The sequence below is a fragment of the Antennarius striatus genome, chromosome 1 (genome assembly GCF_040054535.1).
Source record: "Antennarius striatus isolate MH-2024 chromosome 1, ASM4005453v1, whole genome shotgun sequence".
Taxonomy (NCBI): domain Eukaryota; kingdom Metazoa; phylum Chordata; class Actinopteri; order Lophiiformes; family Antennariidae; genus Antennarius; species Antennarius striatus.
In genome coordinates, this window is record NC_090776.1 from 29,041,675 (window position 1) to 29,064,996 (window position 23,322).

The 23,322-nt window shown below is 40.1% G+C and overlaps 1 protein-coding gene across 1 annotated transcript in view; it reads right to left on the reverse strand.

Annotated features, from left to right (window-relative positions):
* LOC137596428 (FERM domain-containing protein 5-like) overlaps positions 1-23,322 on the reverse strand; it is a 39,175-nt gene that overhangs the window by 6,174 nt on the left and 9,679 nt on the right. The window contains exons 2-6 of the mRNA XM_068316958.1: positions 5,191-5,295; positions 4,549-4,591; positions 4,363-4,441; positions 1,062-1,159; positions 245-368 (exon numbers count right to left, since the gene is read on the reverse strand). Coding sequence (XP_068173059.1) covers positions 245-368; positions 1,062-1,159; positions 4,363-4,441; positions 4,549-4,591; positions 5,191-5,295 — 449 coding nt within the window. The remainder of the gene's footprint in view (positions 1-244; positions 369-1,061; positions 1,160-4,362; positions 4,442-4,548; positions 4,592-5,190; positions 5,296-23,322) is intronic.

A 23,322-nucleotide genomic window follows, 5' to 3' on the forward strand; every position in this document is an offset into this window, starting at 1 on the left:
TTCATACAAGTTATCTTTGAAAGGGTTTGTAGCTGGCGGTCATTCAGTGTTCGGTCCTTTAGATGACACTTTGAGGCTGCATCATTAGAAAAAAATGTCTGCTTTTTTCTGTTTCCCCATGACTAACCACTGAATTTAAGATTTATTATGTAGTCTGGAGAGCCAGCAGTGGGATTGTGATCTTTGGCTGCTGTGGAGGAAGGACTACTCAGGTGTGCAGCGACATGGACAGGTGTCACCTTACATTAGCTCAGTTTTGTGGATGTCAGCAATCCGCCGCTCCAGCTTCTCTGAGTGCTTAGGGAAGAACTGAAACTTGGAGCTGTAGCCCTCTGGGTGTTTCCCAGCATCATAGTCACCAATTTCAGCTGGAAAATACATGACAACGTGAAAGAACGGTTTGATAAAATGATTGCACCAAAGATATTTTGCCACTTTCTTTTTTGCAAGTGGTTGTCTGCATTAAAAGAGGGTTAGAGCCACAGTGAATGGTCATAGATAATGCCCTGGTATAAAGACAGAAAAATGCAATGATATTAATTTCCAAAATGCAAATTAATAGGGTGCATAATCAATAGTCCGATGACCAGTGCTTAAACGGACAGATATAAACATATTGTAAGAGATTGTATTGATATAAACCAGATTATAGTCATCTATTGAAGCATTAGAAAGTAGATGGCATTAATTTAATAAAACAAGTTTATCAAATCCTTGATGTTAAGGCAGGGGATAAAAATACCACTGTCTCATACATTTTTTCATGCATTAGTTATTTAGGTGGCCAACAACCACCTGCCAGTGTCGTCTTTGCAGCCACAGTTGCCTTTAGCCACCATTAGATAACTTTATTTTTTTAGAGCGATACATTCAGAGCTACAGTTGTGAGCTTTGACAATTTCAACATGAGTGGAAAATGTGCATTTGTTGATTAACATTAAAGACATGTAAGATTATTTTCTATAATAAACCAGTGACATGTTTTTAAATGGAAATGAAGGCACGGTAGTCTAGTTTAGGGCAGTGCACCATATTTAGTATCTGAATGATGACTATCGTACCTTGTAGAATGTAGGCAGCCAACAGAGCAGCATCCGACGTCTTGCACAGAAGCCGACCATGATAGAGATCCCTCTTAACCTGTAGGAAGACGAGATATCTGTGGAGTGGAGCACAGACAAACTGATTTGGGTCATTATTTAGATAGAATCAGCATCAAAATTACCATTTTTTGCAAAACACATTTTGGATATTTAAAGAGTTTTGGAAAAATAAAATAATCCGTATTTCAGCGAGGTCTGTGGTTGATGAAAATGGCTACTTTCATGCTCCACTCCTAATGATTTCAAAAATAAAATCCAAAATCTAATATTCAGTCACACAGCAAATTTCATGAAGATCTTTCAAGCTACTTAAAAAATGATGAACTTTAAATCATGGATGCTTCTTCTTCTCCCAGATTCTCCCCAAAATTCTATTTTAATGCCACATTTTACCCCCTTCAACACATTTACAACAGTGTGCGGATAAATACCTGTTTAGCTAACATAAAATATGAACAGCATAGTTTTTTTAAAAAATATGATAATAAACATGAATCCAATGTGAATACAACTTTATTAGCAGCGTCCTTGTGACGTTGGGCACCACATTTGTTTTTTTTGGTGGTTTTGCTATCATGGAAGTTCCAAACCAATGTCCGGGTCTCGTTGACGATACAGAGACTGCTCATGTGTCACATTTCATCCCTCGGATTTAACTTCCCTCCAAGCAACAAAGCAATAAATAGGAAAGCAGAGCGGGATTTTGCTGTAATAAATGTGAGGGTACAGTTGGAAAAGAACTTTTTTTTTTAGAGGATGCTGAAGTTATTACCTGATATTAGTTGATATTTTTCAGCAGCTCATGAAGCTGCCTATGGACGAGCATGTCTCCTTCTGGTCAATCATATAAAGAAAGTCAATGGCTAGAGGCAGAATTAATTGACCCTCCACGATTTGCCGTATGCAACGTATTTTATGAGCGCATTTAGAGCAGATGGCAAAGGATGGAGAAACTTTACACTGCAGGTGCTCTACTCTGTCAATGAGGCCTGGATTGCCAATTTGAGATTTCACTGTGTGACAAAGACTGGATGGATGTGATTCATAGGGATCTGTGGGCTTCCAGGGTCACTCCTCACAGCAGTTTGTTCAGCTGTCAAAGATACGGCACACAGCACTGCAGTGGTGACGAGCTTCATCACGCTGCATCCTCCAAATAAAGGGAATAAATCTAATCCTGCTCCTCACTCCTCCTGCTGCTGTCATGACGTACGGCCTATAATATGACTTTTACATCATACTACTCATGCTGTATATTTGAATTACATTACAACTTTATACTTTGCATTATTCATGGTTATTTCACACAGCAATAAAGACAGCCTGTTGCAAACTGAGGTTAATCAAGGAAATGATCAATGAGGTATTTAATTCTGTATTTGTTTTTACTCAATAAAGTAAAGCTTATTAGGCATAAGAAAAACATTCTCATTTCCGATTAATGCCAATGTTTATTCTTTCAAACTTTTTGGCTGCACCGTGCTATGTTGTGTAATTATGTAAAAGCTGACTGAAGAGCCAAAAAGATAATAACAGGAAATTAAGAAGATATTTTCTCATATGAGATGAGGATGTTAACAGAGCCAGAAAACAGAGGCATCCAGCGGTTCAATGTAATCGGTCTCTGAGGTGCTGTGGAGACTCATTCCAAGTCAGCATCTTTGTGAGGTTATGAGTTCCAAACAATGATGATGTGTGATGCATGTGTCCCTAGTTGAATATTAGAAGCTATTATCAGGTCAGACCTGTTAGATTCAGTTTTAAAATAGACATCCCTTTTTCCACATAATGCTTGGAACATCCACTGACTGTAAAAAACAAAAACAAAACAAAAACAGGAAGCACACATGAAGACACAAAGCTGCAATAAAAGAGAAAAATAGCATTTTTATATAAAAAGTTTTTTTTTCCCATTTAAAAAGTTGGATAAAACTTTTTAGGGTTGTCAGGTTCCATTAAAATCTGCCAGACCTTCAAGAATCCACAGTGATGGTTGTGCCTGCTGTAATGAATGGACTCAGCCTGTTCAGTGTACAGCGTTGGACCAATCAGCTCGCAGACCTGCAGACCTCAGGCCCTTCATGCCGGTCCTGTTTAGAAGCCTTCTAGGACGCTGACACCTGCTGGTGCAAAGGAGTCATTGCAGGGCGGACAGCGTTGCTGCTCGGACTCGCAACTCCGATGGTTTGTGGGGTAAACCTAACTTGCTACCTGAAACCTAACTTGCTGGGTTAGGTTGATTTTGCGACACATTGAACCTGAACCAGGATATTCGCAGCTACCCACGATGGCTGACGGAGGAAGAGAGGTCGATCCGGTTGCAGATTTACTTTTCACACTATTTTCAAGACTGACGTTCCAAGAAAAACCGGATATTGTGAGCGGAGGTCGTTGCTGAATTCGACCCAGACTTGCACCACCACCTTTCCACGAACAGGGTGTTTACCGGGACATCAGGACAAATCCAAAACGACCTCCTTTACTCTGTTGCTGAAGTGATGGGAGAACAGATCAAAACGGAGATCAAGAGTGCCCCCTTTTGTCGCTGTGATGGTTGATGAACAGGGCACAGCTCGCACTGGTCCTACGTTACGTCACGTAACGTAACATTCGCTCTCAGATACGGAATCAATTTCAGGACCATAACATGTTGGGAAAAATGTCCGCCAAAAAAAAGCATTCTATTTCCATCTTGATGGAATACTGTTTGACAAGTTGTTCGACAGAGCCATGGAAGTTTTTTGTGAAGAAAGGAAGAAGGATGGATTTCATTTTGAAATAAAGAGGCAGTGTGTGGATCCACGTTGGTGAGTGTATTTTTATTTTTAAAGGGTTTTGACATGTTGATTAGTCATCGGTAACAAGTTAAATGTCAAAAAATACTAAAAATAAGTTATTTTAAATGCTCCGGAAATTAAGTGTTGCTTGATTAGCCCATATTAAGGGTGATGTAATGTGGATGTGAGGATTCTCAAACCCTGGTGTCATACTGATGTTATACTGATAGAGCAACAAAGCAAATGTGTTCTTCTGGCGTTGGATCGTGGAGTTTCTACCAAGAATCATGTGAACAACCAATCATTTAACAATCTTCAACAATGATCCCACCCTTTGACTAACATGGCCAGAAAATATCAGAACTCTCATTGTCACAAGAAATTTAGAGCATCAGAAAATGTCAAATCGTACTTCCAATCGCCCCCCCCCCTCCACCACCTCACCTGCACTGCTGGCTAATCGAGATATCTTGAAATCTTACCTGGTGATTTCCTCTCTGAGGGCAGCGGGGTCAGGAGGGTAAAACTTGACACGCAAACACATGGTGAAAGGAGGCTGGGCTGGCAAAGACAGAGAAACAGTCATTCTCTCTTGTGATGTTTCTAATGTTCCGATAGGATTCCTTTACTTGTACGTAAAAGTTAAACATGATAAATTAAATACTTACATTTCATTTGCTTGGCAATTGATTTTGAAAACTCCAACCAATGCTGAAAGAGAAAGACGGATTGATAAACGCCTGCCGTGGGAGAACAGACCTGCGTTTGGTTGACTATGTTTTTGTGGTGGCTTCGCTGCTGATGTTTTGCTTTGTTTTTTTGTGTTTGCTGCCAATGTTACACAAATGGCCTGCAGCTCTGTTTACCCGTTTAGAAGGAAGATAGCTGTGATGGGTAAGTCACAGCTTTAGTATGGAAGAGTTCATTTAAAAGCAGTTGTGATGATGTGTAAACAGAATGCAATGATTTCCTAATCCTTTTTTGGCCTTTGGTTCCACCACCACATCAGATTCATTGATTAATAATACACAGAATTAATTCTGAATATTACACCAACAACAAATGTCAAAAAAAGGTGTGCATTGGGCACTAAAAGAGTAGAAATGAAAATCATTCCACATTCACAGAGGTTCACTCAGTATCACAATTTATTATTAGAGGGGCATCTTCAAAAAGTCATTTGCAAGCTAAGATCAGGGCAAGATCACTCAATGAAAAGCTGTGTAGGCAAACAGTTTAGTATCCAAGTGAAATAGAAGGGTATGTAATTAGATAATATTACTAATCTATCATTAAACAATACTACTTACCCTCTGTTTGTCTGGGTCAACATATCTAATTCCAAAGTAGTCTTTCTCCAGCAGGTTGAGATGGTGGCAGATGAGGTCGAACAGGTACTGTCCTTTGGCATCACGCTGGAGGATAAATGATATGAGAAAATTCATCTAATCCACATTTTAATTAATGCTATCAAAGAGAGACGGCGAGTGAGGAAACCCTCCACCTCTGAATATTTGCATTTTCACAGACTCACTTAATGAACCCCCAGTAGGTCAACAGTTTAAATGTAAGCATTCAAACCACAGTCTTCATCATCACACAAGATTAAAAAAAAACAGAGAAGACATTTAAACTAAGAAATAAGGAACACGTCAACATTATTCTGTAACCCACTCATCAGGAAGTTCATATTTTAGAGGCTCTGAGAAGTCCAAACAGTCATCAGAAATTGTTTTAATATTTTACAGCACTCAAGGGAGATGCATGAGGGACATCAAATATTCATTCTGAAGCAGCAGCCACCTGTGAAAGCTTTAAGAAATGTCTGGTGCAAAAAAAAACAACCCCAAAAACCTGAAGAAGCACTGAGAAAAGTATGAATGTCTTTGCCTTACCTTTTGTATGATAAAAGAACTTGGAAATATTTTACCTATCTAAATTCAAATGTAGCCTTTGCATAGGTTTTGTTCGTTTATTTAGCAAAATATTAGTGCAGAGAATAAAAACTCTTAGGGTTAGTGTTAAGATCCAGCTAGAGGCCACAAGCTTTTCACTTCAGAACATATCTTATTTGTCGAATCTGTGAATAATTGGAAAATGGGATGGAAATCAGAGTAGCCATTTCCTCCTCTCTGTAATCACCTGTTGTCTTATATTTGTGTGGCTAATTCTTCTCATTTAACTATCAGCAAGAAAGCAAATATGCACAGTTCCTAAAATGTTCAATTTTTGCTTGAATGCCTAATTAAGTACTGGACTTCCAAATGCAGTAGTTTCATTCTTCTCAAGCTATCAGGAACAGAATTATGGTGAGGGTTTGCTTTTATATGCTCTATAGGGCATGTCCAGAGTGCATTCCCATGTTGACAACCACAAACACCTCATAATCTTAGCTGAACATGTGTAGGTTGACCTTAACACAAAGGAGATGTGCATGTCTGCATAGTGAGTCTGCTACACACTCTATAGTTTTTCTTCCTTTAGTAGCAGTGGACAAATGGACTATCCTACAGTGCCCTTCGAACTGAGACATCTATATAAGTGACAGAATACTGCTGACTCAGAGAACGGAGCAGGGAAAAGAGAAAGCCAAAACCAGCTACAGAAGGGGGAAATGAAATGCAAGGGAGAAAGGAAGGAGTGAGAGAACAGATAGTCTTGTCAACACGTACTGATTTGAAAACCGTTGGAATTCTCTTGAGGTGTGTTCAGGCCGACACTTACACTCATTCTTGGTCACCCAACACATTAGTTTCTCCTTAAAACTCAGATGTCTCAACAGTCTCAGCACCTTGAATGGCAAACATATCATTTGACAGCTGCTATTTTAATAACAGTTTGATTTGATATTCCACAAGTCCATTTCCGTCCTACACTACATGAAACCAAAATACATTTTCAATAAAATATTCAAATGCAATGGTGCTCACTTTAAACCTCTTCTGTTCTCTTGTGTCACCTGCCAGTCCTACCCCAGGAAGTACCCCGATGACCCTACCGCCCCTCTTTCGGCGTGTCTGTTTGTCACTCTGACTCACAAAGACAGGCCTGTCCAGTAGCAGAAATAGAAACACATCCATGTGCAGTCTCACGCATGCACACAAAGAGTCTCAATCCCTCTTGCTCCATTATAAATGTCTTTTGTACACCTGTGAACCCTCAGTTTGTGCCTCCCACTCGCTCCATCTGCACTGTAGTATGCAAGCACAAAGATACCCAGAAAAGCCTTCTGTGCACCACACCATGCCTAAGTGTGTGTCTGCATCTGCCTTTCCATTTGCATGCATGTGTGTTTGATATCTCTTATAAATATCCAAGTTGGTGGGAAGTAAATAACAAAAAAGATGTAAGGAGATTTATCTGTCCAGCATGGAGAGGGAATGAAATGTATGAATAGAATTCATTCAAGTAGTTAATTATGTTTAACTACTAATCTTAAAAGAGCTCTATTATCAGCACAATTCAAGCAGATACAATTTGTATAATTTATTTCCTAGGCATTACAATGGGTTATTAATGTTGGAACTATGACAGGAAAAGGTAAAGAGTTGGTTGACATGATGCAGAGGAGGAAGGTAGACATACTGTGTGTCCAGGAGACCAGGTGGAAAGGTAGCAAGGCTAGAAGTTTAGGAGCAGGGTTCAAGTTGTTCCATCATGGTGGAGATGGGAAGAGAAATGGAGTAGGAGTTATCTTGAAGGAGGAGTTTGTTAGGAATGGGTCAGTGGGTAATGGGTCAGTGGGTATGCTCCACAGGTTTATGGATGTAGTGAAAGAGGACATGAAGGAAGTTGGTGAGAGAAAAGAGGCCCTCACACCTACTATGGTGGAGGCAACTGATTCGCTGGGACGACCCCTGAAGGGAAAAGCCGAAAAGAGAAGAAGAGGATAAACTGTACTACCGTATAATAAACATCCCTGATTCTGAGTGCAGATATTCAGGTACTGTAGTCCCATTATTCCTGGTAATTAACATGACCCTAAAGTTCACAGATCCAGATGTTTGTAATGATGAGATTGAAGCTTATTGTCCAGCTTAAATAAACAGTCGTAAAATAAAAGGACAGTCTCTCGCCAATAGGCAGCAGACCAAACGCTGTCCAATATCAATGATCCACGCTGAACTCCGGGGAGCTGACCAGGCTCCACTGGGACACACAGGCAGGCTGTGAGGCAAATACATTATCGATCACACGTTAAGTGTTTTCAACATCTTTGAGATTTCAACCAAGAGCCAAGCTGCAACACACTTGTTTCCGCAGAGAGGAATTATTATGTATTGCCTGTTAAAGAACTGTTTTATTGTTGTCAAGTAGATAAACGGCACTTCTTTTATTTGCTTACGTGATTTTAGTGTGGGAATTAAATCTCTTATAGTTTACCTCTCTTAGGTTTTAGTGCTGTAGGGGAAATAATCATATTCACACTATTTTAAGATTAAAACCCTTGTATTATCACATTATCAAAACTGGAAATAATATAAATTGCTATTGAGATAAATGTATTTATACTTTAGAACTTATATATATATATATATATATATATATATATATACACACATACTGTAGATAGATAGGTAAAGATATACTGTAAGTTCAATTTTACTGACTCAACAGGGACTAAACACAAACTGTAGGATGAATTGTTGATAAATTATTTAGGATACACCTCATTGTGTCAAATAGTCTTTGTTTTCAGATCCATTACCTCTAAATATCCAATCCATCATGGAATGCAGTCGGTGTCACTTTTGCTAGCCTCGACATTTTAGGAGAGTGCATTACATTTTCATTATGAACTTTTAAAATGGAGAGGAAAATATGTAAAAAAAAAAAAAAAAAGTTGTGACATTTATTTCGACAAACAAAGCATCTCTTCGCACCACTTTTCATGGAACTGGGACTACTGATGTGTGGCGCTTTAGGCAGTGCTGTTCCCTCAGTGGGAAGAAGTTCCTGGGTTCAGATTCTCCTGAAGAACTGGGAATTTTTTGGTAAGAATTTGCGTGTTTTTCTTGTGTTGGGTTCTCAACCACCAAATACAGAAAAGCCTAAAACACAAAATAGATTAATTGGTAACTAAATTGACTGTAGTACAGGGTACACTCTGGGCACAACGCCGGTGCATCGGGAAGTCTCATGCAGACAGACAAACACTCACACACACACTCACACCTACAAGCAATTTGGGAACGACCAATTAACCTCAAGCACATGTTTTTTGGAGGCGGAGAACCCGGAGAGAACCCACACAGACACGGGGAGAACATGCCAACTACTCACAGAGCGGGACTCGAACCCGGAACTGCCTTGCTCTGCAGCGACAGCGCTACCCACTGGTTGTTTCAATTCAATTCAAAAAACTTTATTTGTCCCCAAGGGGGGATTAAAGAAATAAAGGTGGTCACTCCTGTGTGTACCCCAAAATCAGCTGAGACATTGACATACCGAGCCTCGACTGATCCGTAATGGAAGTCATGTATTTGATTGGCATGTCTGATTTGACAAAAGTTTTACGTCGGATGCCCTTCCTGACACAACCCTCTGTATTTATCCGGCTTGGGACTGGCACAATAAGACACTGGCTTGTGCCCTCTTGCATCTACATTACACACACACACACACACACACACACACACACACACACACACACACACACACACACACACACACACACACACACACACACACACTGTCACACTGCCACACTTACATTTTTGTTTTTCCATGAGTCTAGATGTAGATCTCAATCTGTTGAAGTCACTGAATGACTGCGGAGATTTCTTGACATGCTTATTCAGCCGCGCCACAAATATCTTTTTCCTTTCCCATCACAGAACTGCTGTTGGCGCTCATGTAAGATTTATCGGGGTTAGAAGTGTGAAAACTACCCCAAAACAATACATGAAAAATGGCGCTTCTCATCAAATTCTCTGACCTAACGTAATCACCCACAGTAATTAAACCCCATTCATCACCTGGTTTCCAAACTGCTTCCAAAGTACAGCTTGAATTATGATGGAGTGGTGTACACTGGGATGTTTGACAAGTACAAATGAGTTGGGCCTGTGATTATCTTGTTTACATCTCAACCCAAGAGGAAATCATGAAAGGATTGTTGGCCTTCTGCAGTCAGAAGTAGGTTTTTATTTGCTGGTAATTTACATGCACAAACATTGACGGAGATGTGATGAGGATGATTAGATAAGTACTAGGCTGGTATTCACAAGACGGTCCATGTCCCACATTTGATGTGAGTAGTAACAGTAAGGGTGTGTGCTGCAGGCAGTCGTGATATTACCCCCAGTGACTCATGGGCAAATTAGATCAGCTAAAGTTTGTCAGTGGCAGACGAATGTATTAAACAGAAACAGGCAGAAGGCCTTAAGTGCTTCATGGAAGCATGCGCAGCGTTCATCACAGCTACAATAAAAGTGATAAATAGCGAGATGGAAATAACCCATACTGGGGCCAAATGAGCAGCAGCACGCCGCCACCACTGCCCGGCCAGGCTTTGCTACCGATTAATTATTGAGAGGGGTTCCATATCAGCTTGGGAAACACCACATCAATAAATGATGGTGTCTCTTTATGCACAGGGAAGGAAATTGCAACAAACCGAGTGAATGGTCCTGAAAGGTTACGGCTGCTGCTAATGCTGACACTCCACAACGTTGTATTTAGTTTTGTATTTACACATAACTCTGAATGTCTTGGTAGCAGAATCACTTACGGCGGTCCTGAACAGCACGTGCCCCGATGCGTGCTCATAATGCTGATTTTCCCTGCCTCCAATGCCATGCAGCAAAGTCAGCAAAAGGCTTACTGTAATCTTATCATACGGTATTGTGTGCTTTCGTACAGGCCCAGAAGTAAGTCTGCAACTAAATGGATTTAAGATTTGCACTCAACATGCTTTCCCTTACCCTCTGATGGAAGCCACAACTTATAACTTATAAGTGGCTGCCTCCAAAAGCCAGGGAGTAGCTTTCAGTAATCTGTGTATTTTGTATACATTGGAGACCTGGCATGGATGTGGATGTCGGCAGAGGATCGTTCTGTCAGTCAGCATCTGAATGAACTCTGGATATATGTGATATGATATATTTGTGATACGATACGATGATATATGATCTGGTCTCATATTACGTGCTGGTCATCAAATCTTCTTCACTGCACAAGCACCTCTGAGGACACCATCAAGTTGTCTTTCATAGTGGGTCCGTGTTATTTACCATAGAAGCATTCAGCAGTGAACTCTTTATTTGCCAGTGTTCCTAAAAAAGGGTTAGTATGCAGTACCTCCACTCACTCCTATAGGCATAACCATTCTATCACTTATACTCACTCTCTCCTCTTCATTTCATTCCAAACAACTGCTTAAAATGGATCCTTTTTGCCTGCTTAACAATTACATTACATTAACATCATGCATTTATTCCTGGCATACAGCCCAGTGGGTAGCGCTATTTAAATTGCTAATTTTTTTTTTTAATGGCTTTAACTGTAGCACAACTCAAAACCACCTAGCGATGTAAAACGTAGTGCTGTGAGGATATTCAATGTGTCTGAGCTTCTGCCTGGGTCCTTTTACTTCTACTTTTTCTATAAAAAATGTTTTGTTCACTTTCTTTTGGAGTGTTAGATGAGAAGATCGATATCACTCTCATATTTGTGCATTCAGCATGAAGCTAGAAGGAGATCAGCTCAAGAAGGAAGAATTGACAAGTTGTTTTATGAGAAAGCACTCCAGGAAGTAGACTGTGTGTAGTCTTTGCCTGTAGCCATTGTTGAACTACAACGGTTACCACTGCCCCCATGTTCAAAGATATGTGTAAATTCTGCCACCCTTTGGTGTGTTTGTAATCTGCCAACTTTATTAAATGTGCCTACTCTTGAAATATGATTGACAACCATATGGCTGTATTACATCACACCTCCACAGAGAAAAACCAGAGCTCAACTTCTGACTTGTACGACAACAATGACGATAGAACACTTCTTCTTTTCCCTTCAGGGGTCACCACAGCGAATCAATTGCCTCCATCTAACCCTGTCTTCTGCATCCCCCTCTCTCACACCAACTACCTTCATATCCAAGTAAAGCATGTATGGAAGTTTGCTTTGTACTGCAATACACAGTCCTCTTTGTGATGTTGGGACTTCCCAGTCTGTGTTGGTAGGGCAGTCTCGGGCCCCCCACGTGGTTCAGAATAAGACCTCAAGACCTTAGTCTTCCCACCACTGTCTGAATACAATGGTAAGAAATGTCCATGGGAAGCAAAGAAAAAAGGAGCGGAGGTGAGAAAGAAAGACAAAAAGAAAGACGAATGTCACAAAAGGTCCTTTTGACCCAGTCGAGTGTCTTTCAGGTTTGTCTCCTGGAAGGACAGCGATGTGACGTAAAAAAAAAAAGCAAACCACTAAGCAGACATTCTCTCTGTCCATCCGTTCACCGTCAAGCTTAAAGTACTTTCTCACTAACAATGATTCCTCACAGACACTTAAAACATTCAATATTGTGGTGTGGATACCATTTCTGACATTTATTACATCAACATCATTGTGCTTGCAGACTTCACAGTTACTTTGCTGGTATTTTTACAATATTTTTACAATAACTGTTGAAAACACATCAATAAAGATATTTATTGATAAATTTTTATTGGGTTCATATTTAAGCTTTAGTAAAGGTTGCTGCACACAACGGGGAAGGAGCTTCGAGGTAATGGAAAAATTCTCAAACAATGGAAAACAAAGCGGAAATAAATGTCTTTACACAGATGAATGGAAGCTAGTTTGAAGATTAAATGAAATAATTGCATTGTACAGCTATGGACATTTTACAGATTTTGCATGTATTGTCTGGATAAAGAAGTTGCTGTTCAGTGTTAATTTCAACCTTGACTCAATGAATTTAGAGGGAGACTTTTTATTGTTGATAAGCTCTTCAAGAGTTTTATTTTAGAAACACAATAAATGCCTGCTTAAAGTAATTTTCTCACTGGGATAATAGCCCACATACTTAAAGCACCATTTAAAGTGTTGTCACAGAGAAACCCATCGTCTTAGAGGAAAACCTTCAACTGAACACCTTTACCTTCTTTATAAATACTAGAAAAAAATATGCAGTTAGACAAGCCTAACAGCACATTACAAAATTTTCTTTACACAGTGCATTTCTTCTTACCTTTATTCTGATCCAACCCTTTGTAAGGTAAATTATTTTCTAGAAGACATTCACACATTATTACAGTTCTATGTTTTTCTGTGTCCTAGCCTACAAGGATGGCAATGTACCATCTCACTCACCAACCATCTGACCTTGTGCTAACTACGACTATCTGTCCCCATTCTCTCATGTCTCCATGGACTACTTCAAAAATGTGAAGTCATCGTAACTAAAGTGTCATACTGCAGTGACAACCATTACATGAATGCCATTTTAAACCATTTGACAAACATAATTTAGATCCTTTGAAGAAATGAACTTGATGAAGTTTGTACCGCTGAACAACTGAAGGTACATGAGCAAATACGGTTCCAAAAAAATATAAATGAGTGAATGCAACTTGAAAGTTGACGACAGCAATGATTTTTTTTTTAAAAACCTGATTGAAAATTGTTTATGACGCCGTGCTTTGAATTTTTTGGATAACAGTTTTAATATTCGGTATGAAAGGACAAGAGGTGAGGATCTTATGCCAAATAAGTTAATGGATTGTTGGAAAAAATGCTAATGCTTGTGCAGGAGCACCCAAGATAAGTCAGGTCAATGCAAAAAGAGCACTTGATTGAGAACTACATAGCTTTATCATAACGTGCTCGAAAGGTCATCTTATTTGCTTTAGAGGAAATTCAAGTACTTTCGTTGCACACACTCCAGCGGGGACACGGCCAGTAGTCCAACGCCTCACAGTACAATCTAACCTCCAGCAGTGTTGTTTTTGTTTGGACCCATAGCTTTTAATACAGACACAGACAATAATATTATTCCAGTCTAAAAGTAGCTTTCCCTGATTTAAACTGACTGCAACACATTCATTCTACAGATTTACACCACTGCCCTGTGAAGAGTTCAGAGCGCTAACACCGCCGTTCATCGCCGTCCTCCAGTTCTGTCACATCACATCTATGGTGCCAAAGTAACTCATGTAACGAGCTGGACGTCCAAGCGCATCGTGTCAGTATGTCCAGGCTGCTGGATTACATTAGCAGAGGAGCTACTGAGCATTCACAACGTGCTTTGTCACAAAAGCAGTCACAGCTTTAATTTCGCTAAGGCATGAAACTGCAGAAGATCCCTGAATTTTATCATCTCATTTCCAATGGTATATATTCCCATCGAGATGAAACTGGATCAAAAACTGGATTACTAAATTTAAATGTGCAGGAAAATTGTGAGAAAAGAACTAGAATACATCTAAAATTTCATGTCACTAAATTTGTCAATCACAGACCCCTATTACCAGGAATTTCATTAACCAATAATTCAAGATGTACTGAATGCTAACCTGCATTTCTTCTTCAGCAGAAGAAATAAAGAAGATAGGAAACTTTAGAACAAGAAACAAAAATCTCTCGAATATTTACAAGCCAAACTGCAATTTGGAGGATGAGCAAGACCTGACATGAAGTGTTGTAGTGTGTTTGAAATGTGCACCAGTGGAAAAAGACATCCCTTTCAGTGCACACTATATTTAGAATATCTTCCCCTTGCTATTTGGCTGCCAAAACTCCATTTTACAAATTGGAACTGAATCCATGACTGAATCATTAAAGTTTCTCACCGATCTTAGTGTGAATTGTTTGTTGGTAGCAGTGTTTGTTAAAATGTGTGAGTGTTAACAAAGTCAAGATAACTGGATAACACCATAAGAAAGCTTTTAGAACACCGGTGTTGGTGATTCTTAGGAATAAAAGGGAGGTGAATGTAACTCACTGAAGAAAACACAGGACATTTTTCCTCCAGCTGTCCTCTCCACCTTGGTTATACTAAAGAAATTAATTGAGCTCCTTCGAGGCTAATAAAATGTGGTAATTTCATGTCACTGAATTTCTCAGTGATTCAATTTCTTTTAATATCTCGACTGATATCAAGTACTTTTATACTATAGAGCCATACAAATCTGTGCAACTATGTGTTAAAGCGCACCAGAATAAAAGTCGTCTATTGAGAAGATATCTACTCAAGTTTCACCAAAGTTTTCAACATTTCATATGACCATGAAAAGTTTACCAATTTACCCAAGAAAACAATGAAACCAGCCAGGAGTGTAACGCCTTTATTTTACCCCAAACACCACTCTGGAGTCATTAAAGTCCTCGGGGAAAGATAATAAAGATAAAACTGCTCTCGTTTAGAGACAGTGGAGATGGAGAGCCGTCTGGGGAACAAACACTCAGAGAGAGAAACTCACAGCTCACAAAGCCGACTGCATTCAGGATCCGACACAAAGACAAGCACAAGAACAAAGAACGATGATGCAAATGAGCATCTGAATGTAAAGGAAGATAATCAGTCACTTGTTTGACAATTATCAGGAGGTTGCTTTTATAGAAATAACATAAAACACATTTAGGAAGAAAAAAAATGCATCACTTGTTAAAGATTATTGGTTTTATTACGTGGTATTAGATCGAATCATTCTATAATCTTTACAGAAGCTTCTCCATTAGCTTCAGGAACGATCAACAGCCTGTGACAGGGACCGCCGCGGCACTGAGAATGCAGACACACAGCGGAAGACTCACTGACCCCCTGAGAGGACTACCGGGGGCTGTTTCTTATTCCTGTCACACGGCCCGCCGCTCAACAACACACTTCTCTAACGTAAAACACACTTTCCAAATGGAAGAAGTCTTCAGTTGTGATACAGACTGTTTGTGTTGACGTGCAGGTGGCGGGGTGGGGAGGTGGGTGTCCTGTCTGTGTGTGTGTGTGTGTGTGTGACTAATGGTGGTTCTTGTTGGTTAAGATGTCCACGTGTGTCTGGTCACAGCAGTATTATGTCCCAGCCAACACAGTGACTTTCCACCGCCCTTGGATTTTTGGAGATGCTGGGGAATCTTGAGTCTCCATGACAACAAGATCGTTGCATCACTACTCTCCAGCTGCTATCATCAAGCTGGTGCTTCAGCCAAGCTCTGCAGCACACACTCATCACAACGTACATGTATACACATACCAAGGCCAATCCTCACTCTGAAGCCTTTCACCCTGGGAGATCACGGCCGTGTGTCCAATCAGAGTTTGATTGGAGCCGTTTCAATCTCTGATGACAAAGAATAGTCAAACGGTCACTTTCCTGAAGCGTCTCACATTTCTGCATTCAAGCAACGTCAATGTAGCAAGGCCTCAAAAGGAGCAATTTTCTAAATTCAAAATCAGTGGCAAAAATGTGAAGTATTTAATGGTTGTGGGCCTATTCAGCCATCCTTTGTGTTAGATTACAGTACAATGAAAAAAACTTGGGATAAACACAGCAAACACTGGCAATGCTTGCGTCAAAAAAAATGAGCATTTCAGGACAACAATGTGGGCCTTTAGAAGCCAAGTAATTTTTTTTATATTTTCTACAATAAATAACTTATTGATGTGTCAATGAAAAAAGATATGAAAAAGAAAAAGAAGAGGAAGAAGGGAGAAGGAGGAGGAAGGGGGAGAGGACATTTTCACAGTAGTTATAAAACACAAAACATGCCATATGGTGATGAAGTGAGATGTTTTTAATCTGTGTCAGACTGCAGCGGTCCCTTTTTCTTTTTTTTTTTTTAACCTAGTTTGTTTTCACCTTGGGGAAGATTAGTTCTTGAAACATTTAGTTCTGTTTAAATGGGGTTAAGTCTTTGTTAGCCCAATTTTCAGGAGGCTGCGTCCCTGTGGATGCCTGTGATAGATGGTAGAAGCTTAGCACTCGCCTGTGATGAGGTGATGGGTAACAAAAAAGGTCCAAGAGCATCTTGACTGAAGTACAGCTTCGACACTGCTCAGTCTTATGATTGGTTATAATACCAGCAAATAATAAAACCAGCAACAACTCAGTGCACACAAAAAATTGCAAACTGAGTTACCAAAGGAGAAAATACAACCACAAAGAAGAAAACACAAGAATGAGTACTAGAAAAAGTCCATATAGGATTACGGATCATGTATGGACCTTATCAGTGGCCCTTTTTGGTGAAATGATGGCAACGTATCTAACTTCCTGATCTTTCTTGACAGCATAAATGTACATTTTCTGGCAGATGTTCATATCATTGTATCATTGCAAGAAGGTTGATAACTCCACTGCACCCCCACCCACCCCCCAGCTCCATCATTCATCAGGTTGCCATTACTGCTGCAGGACAGGACAGTATATCCTAGAAGCCTTAGTGTGTTTCCTGCTTCAGCCAAGGTCAGTGAGGCATTGCCACCTGAATGAACCCTCCACACTGAACATTCCTTTGGGTGTAGATCTTTCTCTCAAGGACAGGAGTGATTGGAGCACATGTAGGCATCTGATGTGTGAAAGAGGAGGAAGGGGAGATGGACAGGTGAAGACAGAGGCGGACTTCACCTGGCTGCAGCTGAGACTGTATTATAACTACTGTATATTAAAATAGTCCCGCATACGCTTTTCACGTGATCATTTTGCTCAAGATCATTCAGTTTGTACGTAATCCAGGTACATTTGGGACCAAATCTACAATAAGGATTACAATATCAGCACACATGTCTGTAGGACAGTCATGGGTCGTGTAGATAAAAAAATTGAGAGAATGAGAGGTCAGGTCCGGGTAGGTATTCATGGGTGGAGACAGACATAGCGGGGACAGAGAGACGAAAAGAAGGAAAGGGAAAACGGGATGAAACGCGGGATTGTTCTATGTTGAGCACAACAGCTCATCCTTCACTAAGACCACGGTCCATGTCTATAACGTCAGCAACCACCAGTAGGGTCACCGTCACATAGGCCTTGCAGCCTTTTTACGTTTCATTATTTAAGCTTATTGAGCATAAATAATGTGTAGGACAAACAAATATAGTATTTGACTTAGTTTAATATATAGCCTTGGCAGTGCTCAGGAGGTGAGCAGACACCTCCCACTGTCAGCTCGTGCTCCGGGTGGCTGGGATGGAGCAGGAATTGAACCGCCGGTCCTGTGATCATTGGACAACTCGCTCTACCAACTGAGCCACTGCCACCCGCAAATGAGAAAGAAACAACAACCCATGTACGAAATCAAAACAGTTTTTGTAATTCCGGTAGAGGTTGAGCTTTACATATTTAATTTTGAATGATCTCAGTTGCTTTTCTTTCAAAAGGGGGAACAACTACAGTTTTCATTGATTTCAGAAAGGTGCCTGATGGGAGTCAGCTACCAGCAATCCTCAGCAGATCCATTACCCCACAACTGAAAACCTGCTTGGCAGTGAGTCAGAAAATCTGCTATACCAGACATAGTAAATTTGAGATATGTTAAGATTTTCTTTTTTGTTCCACATTTATATTTTTCTGTTTATTTTAATAATTCAAGGATTTGCAATTATTTTACTTCCAACATTTCAGTTTTTTCTAATATGTGCGGTTTGTCAAATGAGGGCAAACCCTCATCAGACAAACCGACTCAAGTCTGTGGGATATTATTACTAAATTAGATGATCTGGCATGTCTTTGTGCCACTGGTTAAGATGAGTGAAATTACTTTATAAACATACTCAACACTGTGTCCTAATGAAGACATCACTAATGAATCGTATTTCTCCTAAGTAATTGTTAATGATTGGCTATTAATAACTAAAATCTAGTGTAGTGTTTGCAGTAAAAATAAAAAAAAAACCTGATTAAGTGGATACTCAATCATGCTGTGATCCTAACAATATGTCAGTCTTGTGCAGCAGATGGTTGCATCAGCGATCCATAGACAAACTGTCAAACAGTATTTCTGTGACGTGAATCACAAAAATACACATCTGTGCAGAGTACGATACTCCATTTATGGGACATTTCTGTTCCAGATTATTTGCACATTTCTATAAATTCTTTGCTTGGACAGTTGGTCATCATTTTGCGGTGAGTGTCACCTTTTTCCTGTTTCATAAGAATCTATATTGCATATTAAATCAATTCTTACAAAATAAGTAGTGTGCTTAGAAGCTACACCCTGAGTCATTAATAACAATAACATAAAGCCTGATCACCAGATGCATGCTGCAGTAAACAGCACAAAATTCATGACTTACGCTAAACCATCCGGCTGCCTTAATTAATTCAACTTTATATGCTTTAGTGCATTTAGCATTCCATTACTCTGCTGAATCAGAAGCTAACATCCATGGGTGATGCATAGCCTTATTTTGTGTAGTCTGAAAAAATATGGTACAATTCATTCCACAAAAAGTCTCTGTCTGGTCCATCGTTTGCATTTCGCCTGAACTCTTCTCTGCACTGGGTCTATACTGTATGTCTCAGATGTTGTGATTCATTAATTAGTTGAGTTCTGACTTTGCAGAAATGCTTGACCCCAGTTTCCTTCAGTTCCTTCTGAATACAGGGTAGTTAATTTGAACGTATGGAAATAAGCTCTCATTAAAATGAGTATCATGACTTCTGGAGCACAACGGAGCGCAGCACCGGGTTGTCTCATGTTAATTAATCCCTGGAAACGGTCTTTTTTCAAGGAGAAAAATTTATTTAATCCTGTTTCACAGATTTTTCATTCTTTTAATTTTTCTCATTTAAATCTCTGCAACATTTCTCTGAACAGCACAAAAAAATCAAAATAAGAGACAGACTGAGGTGAGAAAAGTGTTAAAACATTCCACCACGTTTCCTCAATGTCAATAGTATTTTATTCAGTAATATGTGCAGTAGTGACTGCTTACATGAGTTTTTGGGGTATGGATTTAAAGTCTCGGGTAACAGACTGATTTGTAAATAAAGGCTTGGCGTTTCTCTGAAAATAAACCTGAAAATAACCATGAAAATAGATAACGAACAGCAACCTGCTGTCAGACCGAGGAGTTTCTCAACACAAACGCTCTATAATGACACAAACACTGTTCAACTAATGAATGAGTCCTTATCACAAGGAGGAAACAAAAAATACTAGGTGAAGACTCAATATGTCGGTTTGCCCACAATAATAAATACGAAGGACATCTCTTCAGTCTAATATACAAGCGTTATGATTCTCAGCAGTCGGTCTGGCCTTTTCACTGATTAACAGCCCCGTGGACATCTCTCTGACCCAGCCTCAGGTCGATGGGATGGCCATTAATCTATTCTTTTTCTTTTGCTGAGCCTTCCACTCTCCTGACCGGCCTCCTCTTCTTCCTCTAGCTGGGCCTCAGCCTGCAGCCCATTCATCCGCATGGGTTTCATCACGGATGCTTGTTGAACAGCAACAAAACTGAAGTTATTAAAACTGAAGTTATTATTATTGGGCCGAGGCATCTCAGAGATGATCTCTCTAACATTGTAATTCACTTATATAGCATTGCTCTGTCCTCCACCAATGAAGTCAGGAACCTGGGAGTGATTTGTGATCAACATCTGTCCTCTGATTCTCATCAAGTCTGTGTCCCCGACAGCCTTCTTTCACTTGCGAAATATTTCTAAAGTTAGAAATTTCTTATCCTTTAAAGACGCAGAGAAAATCATTCATGCCTTTGTTACTTCTAGATTGGATTACTGCAATTCCTTATTATGGGCTGTTCTAGCTCCTCTATTAGGACTCTACAGTTAGTTCAGAATGCAGCTGCTGCTGACTGACTGGACAGGGAGGAGAGAACACATCTCCCCTGTCCTAGCGTCACTTCATTGGCTCCCGATTAATTGGAGAATACAATTCAGTCCTCATGATCACATATAAAGCTCTCCACTGTAAGGCTCCGTCTGACATTGAAGATCTTATTGAAGTGTATCACCCCCCCAGGGCACTTCAATCAGAGGATGCAGGATTTCCGGCGACCCGTCGGGTTTTTAAGAGTAGAACAGGAGGCAGAAGCTTCAGCTACCTGCCCCTTTACTCTGGAACGATCTCCCAAAGATCGTTTTGAAGGTGAGTCTATGGAGTAGAAAGGATGGACATTATATGATAGCGTAAAAACAAGACAGGAGAGGAGATGGAAATGTTTGGTTCATTCCCAGACTTTGGTAAACTGGACGTAACTAAGGAGGAACTGGGCCTGTTCCGCTGGTCAGCATTATTATAAGCACACATTTTACAAATATTCTGTCAATCTGAAGGGACGCTTTAGCAGGGAGGGGGTTGCCTGGGACCAAGATGTTCACTTTATGCAGATGATTAAACAACATGAAATTAACCACATTAACACAGTTAAGTTTCAGCTCTTTTAATATAAACCTTGTGTCAATTTAAAATTGTTATGTGTGAAAATCAGGCAGGACTCCAGTCTGAGCCTCCATCTCAAACAGGAGGCTGACTGGGATTTGGTTGGGGAGAGAAAATAGAACAGCTGCATTTCATGAGTCTCCTCTGTGTTTCATCACATTAGTCATGCACAGCAAATATAAATTGAGTACAAAGTTTTCCCATGCAGTCTGCATCAGCAACCTGTCGTTTATGTGCTCTTCCGAGTCAATTTTTAGCCCTAATTGGAGACAACCTCTTCATTATTTTGCCATGGATGGTTTGAGATCCAGACAAGCCTCTAGGAAGAGGGAAATAAAGGTTATAGACAGCGAGAGAAAGGGTTTGCAACAGTCGTAATCTAATCACAATTTAGAACCTGGGGATTGTTTCATATCAGGGAAATGAAGTGGTGAACTTATCAGGATGTCTGATGCACGGGAAAACATGCTAGGAATCTATTGAACGTTAGCAAAATACAGTAGAATAAATAAAAAGAAAAATCAGATGATAAAAAGACTATTCTATACTAGACTATAAAAAGACTATGCAATTATTACACATAACTGCTGCCCTGGATTCAGGAGCATTTTAGGGCTTATTTCACCTGGTTGTCATTGGACGTAGAGGTCTGGGTATTTTTCTCCATTAACAATAATTTTCTTCTCACTCATTTTGACAGAAGCAAAGTAAAAGATTTTTTTTTTTAATGCAAACATCAAAAATGTAATATCCTTGATGTTTGACTTGGTTTGAAAAAGAAACGGCACAAACAACAGGTGGAGAGTGAGCGACACGCCATCACTTCTTCTTTGTTAACAGAATGAAATCAAATGTCTGCAGCTTGAACAACACAACTAAAAATTAGTGTCTGCCTTGTTACAAATGGATGAAGATATGAGTTTGACTGGGGGTGTGTTTATACATTCTATAGTTGTTGTCTCCGCCATTACACATGTACAAATATGTTTTTTTGTAAACATGAGGATACAAGACAAACTCATTTATCACATGTCATGAATACTGAACAAATAGGTTTGATTCCACTTTGGATGTGACTTCAGTGGTGGTAGCCACTCATTGGAGGGGAATTCAGGCCCCATTCCCCCCAGTCTACTTGCCCATTTATCCTTGAGCAAGACACCTAAGCCCAAGTCAAAGCGCCTTAAGGGACGCCCACCGCTCCTCACAAATTGGTCAAATGCAGAAAAGAGGTTCCCCTTCACAGGATCAATGACATACTAAAGCAAAGAACTGAAAAATATTTAACAAAAAATACAAGAAAAAATCTTTCATTTCAAAAGACAGACCACCTGAGTGCCAATGAATGAGCATCTCACTTAAAAAGTCAGCAACAATGTGAGCTTGATGCCAAAATGAAGTACTGTACAGTATATATCATGACTCATTCTAATGCGGTCCACCTCTCTGCAGTTATTCACAAAAGAGAAAGGAACAAAGAGCTTTCATGGGTCTACAAGCAACACACACGCTCAATGTAACGTTGTTCTGGTCAGCCAACAGGAGATCTCCCAGAGACGTTATGAGACTAAACAGTAGTCTGTTAACCATTCTGCTCACTGGTCCCACAGCTTTCCCACGCCAGCAGGGATTGAATAAGCTAAACTCAACAAGGAGACATCACAGAGATCATGACAGGCAGATACGAGAAAGAGACGCAGCATAGGAGAAAAGACAGCATACCGCCTGTGGGTTCATGTGTGCAGGAAGTAGTACACAAGGGAGAGCAAGAGTGCCAAGAAGAAGAGCGAGGCCTCTTTGACTGGCACTTGACTGAAGTGTGCAGCGTTCTGTGGACTGAAGTGAGTAGATGATGGCTGCAGTCACACACAGTTTGAGAGGGGCTGAGCGAATCCAAGTCAAAGCACTTAATATTCCATGCTCATTCAGTTGCTCTGCTATAGCAAGTGTTTAAAAATAGACAGCAGCAGACTTGTGGACTAATGAGCTGAGCTAAAAAGAGCATGCCAATGCATAAAATCAGGGCGATCCAGACTGATGTGGATGACGTGAGGAGGATGGATGGATGGCTACGCCCTTGAGAATGAAGTATTGACTGT